The 15844-nt window shown below is 41.3% G+C and overlaps 1 protein-coding gene across 1 annotated transcript; it reads left to right on the top strand.

Annotated features, from left to right (window-relative positions):
• The first annotated feature begins 316 nt into the window (after window positions 1–316).
• Window positions 317–4643, top strand: LOC111233207 (muscarinic acetylcholine receptor M4-like). Its single transcript, XM_022760975.1, has 6 exons — window positions 317–907; window positions 1370–1524; window positions 1667–1868; window positions 2031–2123; window positions 3065–3334; window positions 4398–4643. The coding sequence occupies exons 1-6, from the start codon at window positions 359–361 to the stop codon at window positions 4641–4643; spliced, it is 1515 nt and encodes a 504-aa protein (XP_022616696.1). The 5' UTR covers window positions 317–358.
• The last annotated feature ends 11201 nt before the right edge of the window (window positions 4644–15844 follow it).

The raw sequence follows: 15844 nt of genomic DNA, 5'->3' as shown, positions 1-15844 counted from the left end.
ACAGACATTTGAGGAGGGACAGTGGGCTGAAGAAAGACAGAGACCAAGGTCTGAGGAGGGACATCATGTCTCCAGTTTTCTGAATGTAAATCTGGAGGTTAGTCATGGCACCAACTCACAGACATCTTTGTCATGTTGTTATTAATCCAACTATTATCTAACATCGTCAACATTTATTTGAACCTCTTGGCTCCAAAGAAGAAACATTTTTAAAGTAAACTTCCTGTTTCAGTTAGAATTTAATTACTGGACAGTATGACCATAATGATTACTGTCATTGTTCTCCTCATATCTCTTTCTTCTTTCAGGCTCATCGGTCAACCAATCAGCTGACCTGTTCTCCAACACCACATGCAACATGTCCACCAATGATTCAACTTCCTGTTCTCCTGTGGATGATGGGATGGGGACAGGAAGTCCATATAAGGCTCTGGAGATGTTTTTCATCGCCTTGGTTACAGGCTCTCTGAGTTTTGTGACTGTCACAGGAAACATTTTAGTCATGCTGTCCATCAAAGTGAACCGCCACCTACAGACTGTCAACAACTACTTCCTGTTCTCATTAGCATGTGCTGACCTCATCATCGGTGTCTTCAGCATGAACCTGTACACAGTCTACATCATTGTGGGCTACTGGCCCCTGGGGCCTGTGGTCTGTGACCTGTGGCTAGCTTTAGATTATGTTGTCTCCAACGCCTCTGTGATGAATTTATTGATCATCAGCTTTGATCGGTACTTCTGTGTGACCAAACCCCTGACATATCCCACGAGAAGGACGACTAAGATGGCGGGGTTGATGATCGCAGCGGCGTGGATCCTGTCCTTCATCCTGTGGGCTCCCGCCATCTTGTTCTGGCAGTTTATCGTAGGACAGCGAACAGTGCCACCTGGAGAGTGTTATATTCAGGTACAGACTTCTATACTGTTACTGATCCCTGTAATAACAGTGTATCCTGCCAAATGTTAGCAGGTAGTATAAATGCTAACAGACTAGCCTGCTAGCAGCCATGCAGTGAGGTTAGTCTAAGCGGTCTGTCAAGGCTCTTCTGTATGCTGGTTTTGGTCTGTTGTCAAATAATCAGCTGATCAGCTGATGTTCATTCAGTCTCTTATCCTTACTGATGAAGTGTTTTCCACAGCTCACATGTCACACCAGACACCACCTGTGTTTTCTCACACTCACTGATCCTGATTCCAAGAATGAACCTCCAACAAAAATGACCTATTGTGTTATTGGGGCACTGAATTTCACTAAACTCACTGTCGTGTTGATGAAACCAGTTTGTGAAATGGAGCATTATCGTCCTGGAAGTGTATGTGTACACATTCTTTGTAGATAATAAAAGGTTTTCTCTCTTTCTTCCTACAGTTCCTGTCTAACCCTGCGGTGACCTTTGGGACAGCAATAGCAGCTTTCTATCTCCCTGTCATTATTATGACAGTCCTGTACATCCACATCTCCTTGGCCTCCAGGAGCAGAGTCTCCAAACACAAACCAGAGAAGAAGGAGAAGAAGGGGATAAAGTAAGAGTACACATTATATACTTGTCAACCAATAACCAATGAGACATTTGAGACACAGTTTGTAGAGAAAATATATTGTAATGATTTAATTTGACCATAAAGAAATCTGTGAAAAGAATATTCATTCTGATGTTTTCTCCAGGACTCCCAGCCTGATAAAAAGTCATCTGTTAAAGCAGAACAACAACAATGAGACCAGTCCTCAGCCAAGTCCCCGATCTACCCCCAAACTCAGTCTGGACTCAACCACCACTGCTCTGGAGGCCGTGAAGAATGGCAGAGTGGAGGAACCAAAACCTGCTCCAGCTCCGGCTCTGACACAGCCCAGTCCAGGACTCACACAGGTACTCTACCAACTCATACAGCATCACATCAGCAGACACAGTTCATGACTGTGATAACTTATATCTATCTATCTATCTATCTATCTATCTATCTATCTATCTATCTATCTATCTATCTACTATCTTCTATCTATCTATCTATCTATCTATCTATCTATCCAGGAGGAAAAAGAGAGCTCCAACGACTCGTCCACAGCTTTTATTCCTCCAACAGAACCAAAGGACAATACCAACAACAAAGTCATATCTTCTGAGGTTGGTCTTCAACAGTTCCACCTCCTGTTTCTTTCTTTGCTTTAGATCCATCACAGTCTTAGAAGGTATTTCTTTTTACATGGGAAGCAGAAGTACACATACAGCCCATAACTGCCCTCACACCACACTTTTCACATAACTTTCACAAACTCTTTCGTGCTTCACCTTTCACATGTGCAAACACTGAGGCAATGAAGATACATCTGGAGGAACATAAATTGCAGTGTCTTAAAAACACCATCCCCACTGTTAATGTTAAACCTGCTGTACCTGTACTGGACACCAGTCACTGAGTGGGAGGAAACAGTCAAACACCACATTGACCCATAGAGGAATGAAAATACACACTCAGTGCTGCACCACAGTTAGAGTCCATGCATTTTTATTTTTAGAGTTCAGTCTAATTTATTTAATCTACATAATTTAGTGTTATGTTGAACATAAATGTAGCAGTTTTTGAAAGAGTAAATCTGCAAACACACAGAGGTCACACAGAGTCTGAGCAAGAAAACACTTTAAGAAAAGTTCTCCACACTGACTTCTACTGACTGTGAAGAGTTTTACTCAGAACTGATAAATGTTTGTTACCAACTGTTAAAAACTGATTATTCTGATATATTCAGTTTTTAAAATGTTAATTCAGAGTCAAACTAGTGCATAGATGTCACCTCTGACACACATTTACACCAGAGGGGCAGAAACCGAGTCACACAGTTCTTTAACATCTGACTGACTGTCCACAATAATGGAGGAACTTGTCATGTTGGTAACAGAACTTATTGTTGAACTTATCTGGCAGACATCTGTTATCTGACAGATTAAATATATCGCAGGACAAATGTGTTGTGTGTTGAGCTCTTAAATCTTTTACTTCATTCAGTTTACAACAGTTTACTCCGGCTGTAAAAGTTCTTAACAAAACTTTCTTGGTTTTCCTGCAGGCTGCAACAAATCCCAGCCCAGTTGCCATGACAACAGACAATCCTGCCATGGCCAAGATCAACCCCTCCTCAAGGTGGTCCAAGATAAAGATTGTAACGAAGCAGGCTGGGGACGAGTGCATCACAGCCATAGAGATTGTCCCGCCTGTAGAGGGAGCCGAGAGACATTCGATCCCAATCAGCCGTCCCAGGACTGTGGCAAGAAAATTTGCGAGCATCGCTAGAAGTCAGGTGAAGAGGAAACGACAGATGGCTGCCAGAGAGAAGAAGGTGTGTGAATGTAGTTCTGCACATGAGGAATAAACTGACAGTGTCGATAGATAGTTGACACACTGAGGCAGATTTGAACAAAAATGGACCAGCTAGTTCATAACTGAAAAAACAACGCTACTGATCTCTCAGCAGGAAAACTAATTTAACTTTGTTATTTTCACACTTGGGTTATTCAGCCTCCACCTCTCTCCATCACAGCCTCAAGTATTCTGATAATTGTCTTTTGGATGATGGAGGATGATGATGGAAGAGGATGGTGGTGACAGAAACTGTCAGATATAAATCACTCAATTCATGTAAAATAGAGGATGGCGGTGACAGAAACTGTCAGATATAAATCACTCAATTCATGTAAAATAGATAAATGTTCTGCTTCTAATGATGTGATGATGGGTTAATTCTGTGTTTTTGTTATGTCTATTGTTTAATGACTCATTTCCAATCAAACAACACTTCCTGTTCAGGCTCTGGAGCTGAAGAAGAAGAAGCTCTACATGTGTGTTCACACAGAGAACAAATGTCATTATAGTGAATTTGACCCACTGTTGAGACCTCAGCAGTTGAGACCTCAGCTGTTTAAACCTCAGTTGTTCAGACGTCAGTTGTTCAGACCTCAGCTGTGCAGACCTCAGCTGTCCAAACCTCAGCTGTTCAGACCTCAGCTGAGAGCTATCAGTGTGTGTTTATGTTTCTCTCCTGTACATTCATGAAACTCCAGGATGAGCCAACGCTGACCCAATATTTTCATGTCTCACCTTCACCTCAGCTGGTGAATTTTTTGGCCTCCACTGTCTTTAAATGTATTTGATATTCACATCTCTTTGAATGGCAAGGTACTCAAATACACACACATGTATTTGTGGATTTTGCCTCCATCATTTCCAACCTAGCTTAAGCTACAGTGACACTGTACTTACACCATTAGTATGAAACATATATAAGACACAATGTTCAACCATCACTAAGCTGATTTTCACAGTGAACTGAATGAAAACCATCTGCTGAATGGAGATCTTCCTTCATTCTATTCACTCCTCCTCTCTCTCTCTTTACTCCACAGGTGACCAAGACTATCTTCGCCATCCTGCTGGCTTTCATCATCACATGGACGCCATACAACGTCATGGTCCTGATCTCAACCTTCTGCCAATCTTGTGTTCCTGACACTGTGTGGGCCATCGGCTACTGGCTGTGTTACGTCAACTCCACCATCAACCCTGCCTGTTATGCACTATGCAACGCCACATTCAAGAAGACATTCAAGAACCTGCTGCTGTGCCAGTATAAAAACATTGGCACCAGATGAGATGGAGGGAGAGGACCGAGGGTGGGATGGATGGGGGACGGGTAAACCAGAGTGCAGAGGAAGGGAGAGGAAATATTGTTAAAGGTGAGTGAAAGAGAGCTGAGAGGAGAAGATGGCAGAAAGAGAAGAAACATCTGAAGGGGATGAGAAATGTTGGTCCAGACAGACTCAGAACAACATGTGTAATGGATGACAGAGTTTAGTAGAAAGTTCTTTCTAAAGAGAAGAGACATCTGCATCTGTTTATTCTACACATGAATGTTAGTCACTCCGTTGATACACAGACCTTAACATAACCAAGGCAGGACCAATTATCTGACTTCTACAGCTCTGTTTCCAACATACACTACAGGAGTTAAGGAACAGCTTCACCACCAATTAAAAACTATGTGGCTCTACTGTGGTCGTCATAACAACCAATGTTGCAGCCACGACGACATAATCACAGCTACAGTCTGTCACAGTCACAGCAGCAGCAGCCAGTCAGACACTGTTCCACTAGTTATCTTAACATTAGCTGCAATGATACAGATTAGACCACAGCACAGGGTGAACACACTGTAAACACAATACGCAGTGTGACATCATCATGTGTCCATTCTTTATGTTACTGTGGAAGCTCAGCCTGCCTCTGTGGATCAGAGGGAAAGTAAAGTCGGCTGACACAAGCTCATAGGTCATCTGTGCAGCAGGTTATTATGACCCATAGTTACGATTTGTTGCTAGGTGACATCTAGTGGTCATAGTAATTATGACAGGAGCAAAGGGAAACGTGCGGTGATATAGTATATAGAGAGATAAAGTCCACGTCAGGAGGTGGTTGTAGCAGATCGGTGTTTGAATCCTGTGTGAAAGTAGAGGCTTAGTTGTTTCTGTTATCCATGACCGTTCTTTGTTATTACTGTAACCATGACAACAAAGACTGTCTAATGAAGTACTTATCAACCCAAACAACCATCTTTTCCTAAACCTAATGAAGTCATGATCATTATTATAGTAACCATGGCGACGAAAGTAGGTACACTGCTGTCAGTACAGTCTGCATGTTTATTATTGTAACCATGACAACCAAGGTCCAGTACACCTGCCACCATAGGGGCGCTATTTCGGGAGACACTGCAATGGGTCGTGTCACAGGGTCACTGTCCTGATTTTAGTACAGGTTTTTTGCAGACTACTTACATGTCATAGAAAGTAAGAGGTCGTTAATTTTGTGGCTTATGCGGGCATCAGAGAAGAGCTGTCAATCAATATGTCAAGGCAGGGAGGTGGAGGGGTGGGAGGAGCCAAGTGGTTTCAAGTTTCAATTAGCTTGATTTTCAGAACTTATATATGGAAGCATTCTCAGCACTTTTCAGTAGCCTTTATAAAGTCTGTTAGAACATAGGTTATAAAAATCATTTGAAAAAATAAATAAATCAGCGACAAAAGTAAAGCAAAAATCATGTCCTCCTGCGACCTTCATGCTCAAATCCAAATTCACTCAGCTCCATAGAGGCCTGGTGAAGTGAGGTATGAGGGTATTTTTTAGTAAAACGTGTTTTACTAAATGACCAACATGCTCAGGACATTTCTTTGCAGTTCAGTCCATGGCTCTGATGCTAACACAGTTGCTGAGGTCTTCAGCCAATCAGAGAGCAGCAGCATTGATTCTTATATATTTGTTCTGGTATTAAATGAAAGTACAACAGGTCATCATAATGGGGACAATATATATATATATATATATATATATATATATATTTGTTTCTGATAATTTATGTACTGATTTGCCAGCTCAGCCTCAGAGTGCTGCCAGAGGACTCAGACGATGAACTGTGTGTGTTTTAATGACTGAGGGAGGATGGGTTCGTCAGTTAATTCTAAGGCAGTCTGCCATTCAGGCTTTCATACTTGTTATACCAGGCTTCATGGTGAAGTGGGTGGTAGAATGAAAATATTGGTCATCAGACTAATACACCAACTGACCACAGTCCTCCTCAGTCTGCACCACAGCCTGATCCCATCTGTTCACTGGCTGTGTTTTTATTTTCTGTTTCTAAAATGCTTCTCTTTTTTTAATATTTCCACACATGAACTGCAGCTTTACTGTCTTTAGTTATTCTCTAACTGTGCTGGTTTATTGAGGGGTAAACACAGTGGGTTTAAAACCAGTTTAAAACAGTTGAGTATTATCTGGATTTCTCAGGTTTCATGCTGTTTCTTTGGCTGCTGAGATTATTTAGAAGATAGGTGCTACATATTTTCATGAAGGCAAAGGAAAATTTATTTTTGAGGCAGACAGAGTTTAAACTGTGATGACTGGTACCACAGCTCATTAACTGGAGAAGCATCACTGCTGCTGGTCTCGTTCTGCTCGGGTCTGTCCCGGTTCTCCATTGTTTTAGACATGGTCTAGTTAGATTTTGGCCTATGTTTTCTCTCTCAGATTGCTGCTTAATATTAGAGGAACTGTTTGTTTCACTTCAATGCTGTGAACACCACATCTGTATTTTGATGATGTAGGACCAGCTGATCCATCTAAAAAGGAAAGAGATACTAAATAAAAGGAGAAGGAAATCACAGAGGGCGAAGTTGATGGAATGGGGAAAAGGTAGGTAGAGAGCTTGTGAAAGAAGATGGACATGAACCGTGAACAGGAACAGGAATTCTTCGTTCAGTCCTAATCTCTCATCTTCAATGCTCATGTTAGACATAGTCAGACAATTAGACAAAGACACTATAATTAATCTAAAATCAGGATACTGTCTGATACCAGTGTTTTTGTTCTCATGTGGCAGAAACAGTGTGACTCATGAGAAGTGATGTCAGACGTTAGTTTTTTCACTCATTATGAGGGTATGTCAGGTCATTGTGCAGGCATCAGGTTTTTAAGAACACAGACATTATTCATGTCCAACAGGAATTTGTCCCAGACTCGTCTGATCCAGTTTGAGAAGTGAAAACTTCATCAGCCAAAGTGCGAACAAATCTTCTGTGACTCAGCAGCTGGTTTCTACTTTTACTGTGGCTGTGTCGGCTTAGTGTGGATCAGGAGTCTGTCAAGACCAAGTCAAGAACCTACTGCTCACTGAAGAGAAAGAAAATTATGACATCCTGTTCATCCACTCAGGGACTGAAATATGGAGCATACACTCTACACTTTACTAGGAACACCTGCACACCTGCAGATCCAGGCTAGAAGCTTCAGTTAATGAGGACACGTGATCTCAGTGACTTTGCGCTTCATAATTGTTGGTGTCAAACGGCTGGTTTGAGTGTTTCTCAAACTGCTGATCACACATAACAGTCTCTAGAATTTTTACTCAGAATGGAGCACCATCAAAACCATCCAGTGGGCAGCAGTTCTGTTGATTGTGAGAGGTGAGAGGAACATGGAGCTGACAGAAATGCTACGGTCACTCAGATAACCACTCTATTCTCCATTTATGGCCACAGTTTACCATCTTCTAATGGGTACTTTGAGCAGGCTAAATGCTCCATGTCACAAAGCTAAAGTCGATTCAAAATGTTTTCATCTACATGACAGTGAGTTCAGTGAAGTTCAGTGACCTCCCCAGTCTCCAGACCTTTAGAATGTGGTAAGAACAGGAGATTGGCAGAATCTGCAGAAATGATGTGATGCAGTCATGTAAACATGGAGCAGAGTCTCAGAGGAAAGTTTCAACATCTGGTGGATCCATGACATGAAGAACTGAGGAACTACCCAATGTTAGTGTGATGTTCCTTATAAAGTGATCACTGAGTGTATTTTGTATACCAGACCCCCTGCTGCTGGCAGATTTTATTAGTCACTGACTAGTTTTAAAATGAAGACCCTGTCCTTCAGGGACTGGCTGTTAGCTCAGACTATTATTTCTAATCGTGTTTGGGTGTTTATGACACACACAGGTTTTTCACTTTTACAAGAGAGAAACCTTTGAGGATGACGATTAGCCGGTCTGTTCAATTTAACAGGAAACAAGTTCGGCTGATAAGCAAATGTTAGCCTAAACTCATCAGGGAGCGCTGCAGAGACGTCTTAATGGTTAAATAAAGGTTGAATTAATAGAATAGTGGATGTAAGAGCACGCAAACGTAACATTACAAAAATGCATTGTTTAATCCATTTCTTATGTTCGTCTCACTATAACACCTGGTGTATTCAGTAATCCGAGGCTTGATAGTCATGCAGTGGCTAGTTGCAACCATTCTGAGTTTTAGACTAAATTGGACTAAAGCTAAAAGAAGAAACTAATTTAAAAATCATATCAGAATTCGTAGAAATTGTGAAAAGTTAATGTCCAGTACGGTGAAACAGAACATGGCTCGTGTTCAAATGGTTCTCAGAGATGGTTTGGCAGTGTTTGATTGGATTAATTTATGTATCGGCTTCTGTGTCATCAAGGGCATTCAAATATTTTACAGGAAGAAAAAAGAATGAGTCTGGAATTTTGTTGTTATCAAGAGATAACAATTATTTAGAAAATGTCTTTCAATTTTATTTGTGTATATGTTGTTTTGTTTGTTCCAATATGTCATCATCTCTGCTCCTTCACTGCATTGAAGGCTTGCCCTGGTGGCCTAGTGAGGAAGATGCACACCACATACTGTGATTACATTATGTCTGGTTTGAATTTAGGTTGTGATCTTTGCTGCATAACATACTCAGTCTCATTTCACTTACTGTCATCTCCATGTTGTGCATTAAAATGCAAAATTATTTGAAGTTATTTCCAAGAACAATTCTTATGGAGTCATTTCAAATTGATTTCCTTCTGAAATCAATTTCTGACTAAAATTTAAAGTGTGTTATGATCCTCATCAGCAGTTATTGTACGGACATGTAGTGTATCACAACATGTTTTGTTCCTGAACACTGATTTTTTAGAGTATGACTGTGATTTCTAATATAACTGTTTGATTGTCACAACATGCAGAAACAGCAGAAGTGATTTCCAAGGAGACACTATAAAGTGAAAACATTTCCCTTCACTTACTGTCAGTTGTTCTTAGTGAGACACAGGAGACTCTGCAGGAACATTTCAAAAGCTTATGGAGATTCATTCTGTTCTGTCCCCTGCAGTATCTCTTCATTTAGTCATTATTCTTCATGCTCTTTTCATTTTCATTTTCACTCTGTTTCTCTCTGTTGCAAAGTTTTTGCTTTGTAAATTGTGGAAAATTATTATGTAATATTTTTGAGCAAAGCAACCAGTAATTTCACTGAAATATTATATTATATAAGGGTATGGCAGATTAAAATCATAATTCAGGATATTTGCAGTTAATAAACATCCTCATAGAGGGTAGCTCTAAGATTTAAGTTGACTCATTTCCCTTAGTCTTAGCTCTGCTGTCTCTGCTGTTTGTCTTGAATTGTCAGGCCCTGACCTTTGAACTGTTGGAGAAATACTATAAAGAAAGATATTGGCTCAATGCTGCCAGATTTCCAGTTTTTAATGTCCCAAAGACACAAGTCCATGGTCCCCAAACTGGACACACTCTTCCCCCCGGCTGCACCTTGAAATCCCGTCCATGACAATTGCAAATAGGATGGTTGACAAGGGACTACCCTGGTTGATGACGACACCCACATGTTTCACTTCCTCCCGAGAATATGGACACAACTCTCACTTTTGTTATACAAGCACCAGGTGGCTTCTGGCAAAGCCCCCCGGAACCCCATTTTCCTGCAGTACCCACCAAAAGATTCCCTGCCAAGTCCACAAAGCACTGTAGACTTGGATGGGCAAACTTCCATGACCCCTCAAGTAGCCTTAAAAGAGTTGTACTACTGACAGATTTTGCATTGCTCCTCCTGAATTCAAGGTTCGATAGGTCAATAGGTCAGAGTCTCCTTTCCAGCACCCTGCCTTCCCCAGAGGACATGTTGGCTGGGTTTTTAAGAGTTCCTAAAAGTGCTCCTTCCACCACCTGATGATATCCCCAGTCCAGGTGAGCAGTTCTCCTCCCCTGCTGTAAACAGCTTGAGTGAAGCTCTATGAGAGTTGAAGACCCACAGACAGGGACCTCAGCTAGGCATTTCCAGCTCACCCTCACTACATGTTTGGGTTTACAAGGTCTGCCCTGCCGTCCCCCCCACCATCTGATCCAAATGATCACGAGGCAGTTGACTGCTCTGATGGCAAGATATTGTCACCCAAGGCCAAAGATAAGATGATACGACCACCAAGTCAGTCATGGACCTAAAGGCGTAAAGTGTTCTTGTACCAAATACACATATGAATCACCTTATGTTTGAACATGGTGTTTGTTATGGCCAATCCAGAAGTCTGACAACAAAACACTACTCTAGTATCCTCCATCACGCCCGCCCAGTGACTCTCACACTGGGCATCTCTGAAAAAGCCAGCCAGCTCCCCAGGAGTTTCGTTCCAGAGCCAGTGTAGTGTGCGGATGCAAGCCCCCACCTCCTACACCAGCTCTGGCTCCTTTCCCACCAGAAAGGTCTGATTCCATGTCTCTAGAGGTAGTTGGGGTGCCAGGGATCAGCGTGCCTAGGCCTCCAACCCAACCTGTTGCCCAGTTTGAAATGCATCCCAACCTGATGATAGGTATGTTGGAAATTTGCGCTATACAAATAAAAAATTGATATGACAGTTCCTGAATAATGAAGAACCATGTGTCTAAGTGGGACTCTTACAGCAACTCTTAGGGGACAGACTACCACAAATATGAAACACATAGGTTACTATGTGTTTCACAGGACAGTAATTACTTACTGGTATGTTATGGAATTCCAAATTGTGGGATCATTTCTAGAGGGTAAAGGATGACACCAAGAAGGTGACGTGAAAACTCTGTAGGTAAACAATCTTCGGTGATTCATTGACCTGAAACATGGCTTACCATTTGTAACATGTAAGTAGCCTAATACAGCCTTTCACCCCCTGCAGGGATAGGCATGAGGGTGGGCTTGCATCTACGCACTGAATTGGCTCTTAACCCAAACTCCTGGGGAGCTAGCTGGCCTTTTCAGAGTTGCCCTATGGTGAGAGTCACTGGACAGGTGTGAGAAATACCTGAGTGGTGTTTTGTTGTTGTTGACTTCTAGATTGGCTATAACATTCACCATGTTCAAGCTTAAGGTGATTCATAAGTGTATTTGGTACCATAACACCTTGACCACAAAGTCAATCCATGATTGACTTTGAATGAATTCCATAACATACCAGTAAGTAATTACTGTCCTGTGGTTACTATGTGTTTCATATTTGTGGTAATCTGTCCCCTAAGAGTTGCTATAAGAGTCCCACTTGTGACATGTGTGTTAGGAAAAAGAAGACGTATGCCCGGTTAGACGAATCCAAGATGTTTGGGACCAGCCATGTAAATGATGTTTGTCCATGACTGAGTGACTGTGTGTGTCACTTCATGTGGGGTTTGATTTATTATTTTGCGTGACCAAATGACCAATCAGACCTTGGTCAACTAAGGCTCTCCTTATTGACTAGTTTTTGGTTGACTATCAGTTGATGGAGAAAGAGAAAGAATGGAAAGAAAAGACAGAGAAAAGAAGAAAGTCATAGACACATGGTTCTTTATTATTCAAGAACTGTCATATCAATTTTTTATTTGTATAGCGCAAATTTCCAACATACTCAGGGCACTTTCCAAATAGAGCAGGTCTAGACCTCTTTATAACATTTACAAAGACCCAACAATTCCCACCAAGAGTAAAACAGTGGCAAGGAAAAACTTCCTTTTAAGAGGCAGAAACCTTGAGCAGAACCGGACTCAGGGTGGTCGGCCATCTGCCTTGGCCAGTTGGGTTGGAGAGAGAGAGAGAGAGCAGGAGAGGGCACAAAGGAAAAGAACAAGAATGTACAGTGATAGCAATATTAATAATAGTGACAGTAGTGGCAGTAACAGCGATAGCAATGTAGTGGCAACTGACAAAAATACTGATAAAGGTGCAATGACAGCTAACAGAATTAATAATAATCATTATTAATTATAGTAAATTTTAGCAGGTTTAGCAGCAGGTATAAAACAGGATCATGGGGCAGTAAGTGGTTTGCAGTTGCAGGTCAAGACTCTACAGCTCTGGAGGTGGGAGGACCTGTGGAGAGTAACGGAGGAGATAGAGAAGGAGAACAGAGAGAGAGAGACACACAGCCTGGGCACTTCATGTGCTTGAGGGAAAACAATTAGAATGATGCAGTGATTTTTAGAAAGTTTACAGGGATCTTGTCGGCAGAACAACCTGGACTATACTATACTGAGTTTACTGATTTTTGAGAATGAGGCCCACCCTTCAGTGGTATGATGGAAACAGGTGCAAAGCCTGAATTTGTAAGAGAATAGGAAGCTAACGTTTTAAGTTTAGATTTGAAAGTCTGAACGGAGTCAGTCATATATCACAAACAGACTGCAGGAAGTGATTGGCAGAGAGGGTCACTGGTTGGTCAGCTGACATACTTAATTGACTAGATGTGGAGAACAAATGGATGCAGCAGAGTTAAAGGAAATTGGACTGACTGCCTGACTGAAAGTTTCACTAAGTACAATATTCAAGAGAATATCCATCCGTCTTATTAAACCTTGGAATACAAACATACCTTGTTTGTATTCCAAGGTTTTCCAATACCTTGGAAAAATCTTATAATCAGGACCTTTCAGAAGTTTCTTCAAACTAAACAACAAAATGTTTGTTTACAATTACAAGCCATGACATCTGTTTTTGATTTCGTCAGTGCCATCTAAAACCATTACAGAGGCGCTCCGTCAGGTTTGAGAAAGGACCATGCTACCTCTTCTCTCTGCCTTAATTTCCAGTCAGCTCTCTTTCCTGTCAGCTCTCACTGTGAGGCAGTGAAAGTTCAGGGAAAACTTTTCTGTTTGCTGGTGTGACTTTGATCCTTCTCAGTGGAGGTGTCTTTAATTCCCTGATGGCACTCATCACTCTTAGCCTCTGAGAGAGTCCAGAGTCTGACCAGAAGTGAAATGGTAGTGCTGTGGTCGTATAATAGGTCTAATTATTTTATTTTCATAGTCTTCTTCTAGTTAGCTTGGAAAAAAAAATCTTCAAAACTGATATTGAAAGATCTGTGAAATCATACCCAGCCCTACCCATGGCTTTAGAGCTGAGTCCATGGTACATTTCTGTTTAGCTCAGCTCTGTCTAAAATACATTGCTCCATTGAACATACACTCATCTAACTCACTTTATAAGGAACACCACACTAACACTGGGTAGTTCCTCAGTTCTTCATGTCATGCCAGATATTGAAACTTTCCTTTGAGACTCTGCTCCATGTCTACATGACTGCATCACATCAATTCTGCAATTTCTCAACTGCACATTCATTCTGTCAGCCTCCTGTTCTACCACATCCAAAATGTGTTCTACTGTGATGTCTGGAGACTGGGGTCATGTTGATGAAACCAGTTTGTGACATGGAGCATTATCCTGCTGTGAGTAGCCATTAGAAGATGTTGAACTGTGGTCCGCAGGGATGAACGTGGTCAGCAACAATACTCAGACTGTGGCATTCAAACCATGATTGATTGATATTAAGGCCCAAAGTGGGTCCCTTACACCTTCACAACACGACCACCAGGACTGGAACCTGATGTGGTCTTTTGCTGTTTTAGTCCATCCACCTCAAGGTTGGACTTGTTCACTCTGAAGCTTTACTGCTCACCACAGTTGTAAAGAGTGGTTATCTGAGTGACCATAGCCTTTCTGCCAGCTCCAACCAGTCTGTTCATTTTCGTCTGACCTCTCTCATCAACAAACTGTTTCCTCTACAGAGCTGCTGCACACTTGATGTTTTTGTTATTGCTCCATTCTTATTTAAAGCTCTACTGTTATGTGTGCTCAGTAGACCAGCCATCTGACACCAACAATCATGGAGCTCCAAGTCACTGAGATCACATATGTCGTCATTAACTGAATCTGGATCTGCTGCCACATGGTTGGCTCATTGGAAACTTGAATAAGTAGGTGTACAGGTCTTCCTAATAAAGTGCTCGGTGAGTGTATGTCAGCTATTTTGCACCAGGAAGAAAAGCAGCCACGGTCATGCCCAGAGGGTAATGTTTTTGGACGTTAGGAGAAGACATTCACAGAGATGGACAAACACAGACCTGCAGTAAGAAAATTCATTAAATTTTTCAACACGTCCCCCTGACTTGATTTATTAGGAGAAAGTAGAGTTTAAAACGTTAAAAGGGTTTCAACTGTTATGTTGAAACACAGCCAATGCATGTCTCAGTGTAGTACTCACTGTTTTAGATGATGCTGCAGAACATCTATAGTGTCTTCATTAGAATCAACAACCTGATGTTTCATTTTATCTGGTAATTTTATCTGGTAATTTACCATCAAATACTGTAAAAGCATTTTTTAAACATTTATAAATAAAACTCACTGTAATGAAGTAACCAGTCACTAGTTTAAAGTACACGACTGTTTGTTCAGTTTAAAGTGCATCGCTGTAAATACACAACAATAATCCTAAGTATTTGAGCTTCATGTCTCACTGAATACTGAATCATTCCAACAAGATGTCCTGCTGCGTCTCAGTTCATGTAGTTCTATGGACACACTTGATATTTTCTACATTGACAGTACAGCAACATGCAGTGCTTACTTGCAACTATCAAAACAACCTCAACGTTCGCCATTTTGGCTACGTAGCAAAATGGGAGGGGCCAGGGGAGAGGCCAACGTATTTTCAAAGTAAGGAAAGTAAGGAAAGGAAAGCAGCCGATAGATATTTTGGCAACAGACAATGATAGTCATATGTTGCTGTCCTCATTTCTTGTGAGTTCATAACAGCAGTGAGTGTACTAAGTACACACTGTACTACATGTGAGCGTACTGTTTACACAGTGTACTACATGTGAGTGAATGAAGTACCTGATTGGAGACACAGCAGGAATCCTTGTGTATGAATATATTTCCCTCCCCCTGTACAGAGCATGTACTTTATAGTGATCTAAAAATATTGTGAATTGTAATCTTATTTTGTCAGAATGTTGATAAAGTTCCACTCAGTGGTACCAAGTGACAAAAACACCATATTGAAGAGAACTGATCCATTCCTGCATTAAGATGACATGTTTTATTGGAAGCTGGAGACCTGTAATATAAAAACCAAACTAAAGGAAACAACACGTCTTAGTTTCCTTTATGACCATCTGTACATGTACTGTATATGCTTTAAATCTAAACTGCTACTCTACCAGAA

The sequence above is a fragment of the Seriola dumerili genome, unplaced genomic scaffold (assembly GCF_002260705.1).
Source record: "Seriola dumerili isolate Sdu_G_001 unplaced genomic scaffold, Sdu_1.0 BDQW01000018.1, whole genome shotgun sequence".
NCBI classification, from domain to species: Eukaryota; Metazoa; Chordata; class Actinopteri; order Carangiformes; family Carangidae; genus Seriola; species Seriola dumerili.
This window is presented reverse-complemented; position numbering and strand designations above follow the sequence as displayed.